The 5000-nt window shown below is 49.9% G+C and overlaps 1 protein-coding gene across 1 annotated transcript in view; it reads left to right on the forward strand.

The window, feature by feature from the left end:
- gtpbp3 (GTP binding protein 3, mitochondrial) overlaps positions 1-5000 on the forward strand; it is a gene marked incomplete at its 3' end in the record, with an annotated part of 15321 nt that overhangs the window by 7567 nt on the left and 2754 nt on the right. The window contains 6 exon segments of the mRNA XM_084473490.1: positions 688-721; positions 724-751; positions 3109-3154; positions 3288-3323; positions 4027-4060; positions 4063-4080. Of these exon segments, the coding sequence (XP_084329616.1) occupies positions 688-721; positions 724-751; positions 3109-3154; positions 3288-3323; positions 4027-4060; positions 4063-4080 (196 nt within the window).

Below are 5000 nucleotides of genomic sequence, written 5' to 3' on the forward strand. Positions count from 1 at the left end.
ACACACACACACACACACACACACACACAGATGTACACACCACACACACACACACACACACACACGCACGCACACACAGCCATGCCCCTGTGTGTGCCACGCAGCCCTCTCTTGGCAGGCTGCTCGCTGGCAGCTGGTGTGGCATCTGCTGGACAAGTGTAATTGTCTGCTGAACAAAACTCTGCCTCAGATGGAGACCGCCCTGCCCTCTCCCTGCTCGCTCTCCTCTCCGCCCTCTCTCGCCCTTCCTTGTTAGCTCTCTCTCTCTCTCTCTCTCTCTCTCCCACACATGCATACTTGCTAATATGAAAACTCACGTTAAGTGGCTTGTGTGTGGACACAGATGGAACCTCCACACCCAATCTTCGGCGTGATTGTGTGTGTGCGTTGTCACACAGACACACACACACACACACACACACACACACACACACACACACACACAGTGCACAGTGGCAACTTAACCTGACTATCTGCTGTCTGCTGTCCAAACACAAACCCACATACACATAATTAAAGGACAGTTAGTGGAGACACGGGGGTGACTGACCTTCATTAGGATGCAGAGCTTCCGTGTGACCGGAGGAGCAGGTGCTGCAGGCCACGCTGACTGTGTTGTGTGTGCGTGTGTGTGTGTGTGTGTGTGTGTGTGTGTGTGTGTGTGTCTCTCTCTCTGTGTGTGTGTAGAACTACGGCGGCGGCATGCGACCCCCTCCCAACTCCATGGTCCAGGGATGCCCGGGATGAACATGTGAGTGAAGCTCATTTACATTTGATCCGCTCTTTTTGAACGAGCGGAGGTTTCATCACCACTTCACACTCAGTGCGTTTACATGCACAGCTTAATCCCATTAAAGCCGTAGTTGGACTATTGCTCCGCAAATTGGACAACTGCAATTGTCCGGGTATACATGACGGCTAGGCATGGGCGATTCGCGAACGATTCGGTCGGAACGAACGAATCCCGAAGGTGAACGACGAGAACTGATTCCCAAAAAGAAGAGAACTGATTCCTTTTTTTAACATAAAATAAAAATATGGTCACGTGAATAAAAGATACAAACGAACAGAGCTTCGTCTCCCCTCGACTTCATATTGATTGAGTCTAAAACGTTCTCATATTGATTGAGTCTAAAACGTTCTCAAACCACACGTAATGCTCGAGCGGCGTCGTAGGCTAATGCTACAGAAATTAGCTGTTTTCCCGAGCACCGTCACCGTCTGAGACCTTCTGGTGGTTTTAAAGGCTCCGTTTGCGGGCGTACCTCATATTTAAAAGCAAAGCGGTGAGGCCAGACACCTGAGATGCCCTGCCAAATGACGTAACTGACCATATGACTTAACAAACTGAACGAACTGAACGAACGAATCAAACGAACGATTTGTGATAGTGAAGGGAACTGAAAGAACTGATTCCCGGAAAAGAATCATTTTGCCCATGCCTAATGACGGCGGTGAGTAAATCGATTCATTGGCCGAAGCGTGTCATGCCCCGGTACGATAGGTGCGCTGTGCCCCATTTCAACTAGTGGTAACAGAGCCACCGGCTGACCTCCAGCAACAACAAACTCAGGCGGCGGCATTCGAGAAAGATGTTTTCAGTAGACAGCTGTCAGTTCACTTCGGGTCCGTATCATTTCTCTGACGCTCCGTTGCTCCTCCGGCTGCTCTGCCGGCGGAGCAGTCCGCATACGACCGAGAGGTCGGAACAATGGAGCGTCGGAGAAATGATACGGACCCGAAGTGAACTGACAAGTGTCTGCTGAAACATCGCTTTCTCCTCCATGTCGCGTTTCAATCTGGACTTCAGAGAGTCAAAGCCAAAGTTAATTTCCCCCAATTCCTTTTCCGATGGGCGAGATAAACCTGACTAGGAATCTTTACTTGTTGTGGAAGTACCAGAGAGTCGGAGAACCCGACGCAGTCCTGTAAGATTCATAATATCAGAGAATACCCCCGTCAGTTCGGCCGCGGCGCAATGAATGAATAAAGATCTGAGTTATTTTACAACCTCGTTGATGAGCAACATTTAGAAAAACATGGACTTTTAATTCAGCCTTGGGTTAAATTGAAGCGTAGTGTGTACTGAATGCATGTTGATGATGATACACTCCTTATAGGGGGTAACTACATTGGCACGACACCGGCTTCCTCCATCTTCTGCGCCAGCTTTTTAAATAAATTGTCTATCCGAAGTGAGTTGACAGCTGTCTGCTGAAAACATCTTTCTCCCACCGGAGCAGCCCCTCCGCCGCCCGTCCGTATACGGCATTCCCCGCCGCGGCGCAATGAATGAATAAAGATCGTAAACACGTCCGTTACGTCCGTCCCCAATGTGTCCGTTACTACTTACTACTTTACAACCTCGTTGATGACCCACATTTAGAAAAACATGTACTTTTAATTCAGCCTTGGGTGAAATGGAAGCGTAGTGTCTGTGTGCTTCCACCTTTCCTGAATGCTTGCCATGCGCGCTCCCGCAGCCGGGACACAATTCTTATAGGGGGTAACTACATTCACCGGCTTCCTCCATCTTCTGCGCCACCTTTTTAAATAAATCGCCGTTTCTCGTTTTCCAACGGCAACGACAACAACAACACGACTATCATCTCCTTCTACTTCCGGCTCACGGCCCCGGGAAAAGATCTCGAGCATGGGCAGAACACAAATCAACGCATAATCCAATCCCATTCCGTACATGCACGCTTAACTCGACTATGAATCACATTATCTAGGGGTCTTAATTCGACTATGAGTAACCCAATTCGATTCGATTTTAGCTCGACTAAGGTGTATACATGCATCTTAGTAATCCAATCATAGTTGGACTAAGCCAATAATTCGACTTTCTTGAGTGTCATGTAAACACACTGACTGATGGAGTTTACTCTGCCTATGATCTGCCGTTTTTCTGACAACACCCCCCCCCCCCCCCCCCCCCCCCCATCCCATACTGCAACGAGGAACACGTAAACCACCGCCCCGCTACACTGCTACTGCTACTGCTACCGCTAGCATCACGACGGCTACTTTCAACAGCTATCACTGTAACACGCGTACGCTAACACAAAGCTAACCTCTAAGCGCGTCTATCTGCTCGTTCCTCAGGGGTCCAGGAGGGAGAGGACCCTGGCCAAACCCCAACGCCAACTCAGTAAGTCCCTTCAGACGCTTCACACACACACACACACACCGTGAAAACCACCAGGCAGCTTCTCCTCACCAAGGTCTCACCGAGGTGTCTCTCTCTCTCTCTCTCTCTCTCTCTCTGTTCGTTCTCTCCACAGATAGCCTATTCATCTTCATCTCCTGGCAACTATGTGGTGAGTGTCCTGTTGTGTCCATTAAGAGATGAATGTGTGTACCGATCGCAGGCCAGTTAGGGACGTTAAAGCAAGGATCAGGCTATAAATAGATCAGAAAACTCTCACTTTTTCTCTGACTCTGTCTCTCTCCCTCTATTCTGTGCTCTCTCTCTCTCTCTCTCTCTCTCTCTCTCTCTCTCTCTCTCTCTCTCTCCATACACTCTTGATGAACTTTATGTCTGGGTCAGCTAAACTGGCGGTCTGGCTGACTTACAAATGACACGCCAGGCTGTATATGCATACTTAACTTTAAGATTGGTGGAGACATGTAGAGAGAGCTGTAGTCTCTTTTAGCTGACTTTAGTCAGTAGACCTTTCAGAGTCTCTTTCAGATGGACTGCATTATGCACACAGCAGAATGAGACCCGGTCGTCCCTCTACTCTTTTTGAACAACATGCCCGTTTTTGGTGTGTGTTATACTTTCACCACCGACTTGTAGGTGATGTGCTCTCTTCACGGGAGGACCAGATAGGACTCTGTGTTGTGGATGAGTGGTAGTGTGATTTATATGGATTTATAAAATGGCTTTTAAAAATGATCTCTTTCTCCCTCTCTCTCTCTCTCTCCCACCCTTCTCTCTCTCTCTCTCTCTCTCTCTCTCTCTCTCTCTCTCTCTCTCTCTCTCCCACCCTTCTCTCTCTCTCTCTCTCTCTCTCTCAGGGCCCTCCCGGGGGAGGAGGTCCTCCAGGAACTCCATCATGCCTAGCCCTGGAGGTGAGTGGGACCTTCTCTCTCTCTCTCTCTCCTCTCTCTCATCTCTCTCTCTCTCTCTCTCTCCTCTCTCTCTCTCTCTCTCTCTCGCCCTCCTGGCTGTGGAGAGAAAACATCTGGAATCTCCTGTCAGATCCAGACCCCTTCCTCCTGCCCTGGAGCTCGTAGAGGGCGCTGGACCCTTCAACCACTTTTGTGCGTGCGTGCGTGCGTTGCGTGCGTGCATGAGTGCGTGCGTGCGTATGCCGTCAGGATCGTGTCATATTACGTGCGCACATATCAACTGAACGTGTCACACCCGCGTGCTTTGACGCCTGTGCAGCAGACAGCGCCTGACGTGTGATGTACGTGATGACGCGCACGTTCACGCGTGATGACTGCTGCACGCCGGTAATCACACTACGCGTAGTGACTACGTGTAACATTCATGTTGTTTTTAGCGAACGCACGCATTAACGCTCGCATGAAGATAATTGAACATTTTTGTCAGGCGCACGTCACACGTACGCGGGAAACGACGTGCGCAAACTCTGTCACGCGTAACAAGAAGCTGCGTACGTATGAAGCAGCGTGCGCACGTCTGCCTGTCACTGTTTGACAAATGTTGTTACGTGTTCACACACACGTGTGCGGTCGCAGATTCTGATGCTGCGCACGGTGCGCACACTACGCGTAACATGAACGTGTAGTGTGGTTGTTCTGTGTAGTTGTCACTGCTGCCTCCCCTGGTTGACTAAAATGAAAAGGCCAACTACACTACACGTTCATGTAACGCGTAGTGTGTGCGCACCGTGCAGATCAACTTCCGGCCGCGCAGCATCAGAATCTGCGACCGCACACGTGTGTGTGAACGCGTATAACAATATTTGTCAAACAGTGACAGACGTGGCAGACGTGCGCACGCTGCTTCATACGTACGCAGC

This window comes from Micromesistius poutassou (assembly GCF_964030765.1).
Source record: "Micromesistius poutassou genome assembly, chromosome: 9".
Taxonomy (NCBI): Eukaryota; Metazoa; Chordata; class Actinopteri; order Gadiformes; family Gadidae; genus Micromesistius; species Micromesistius poutassou.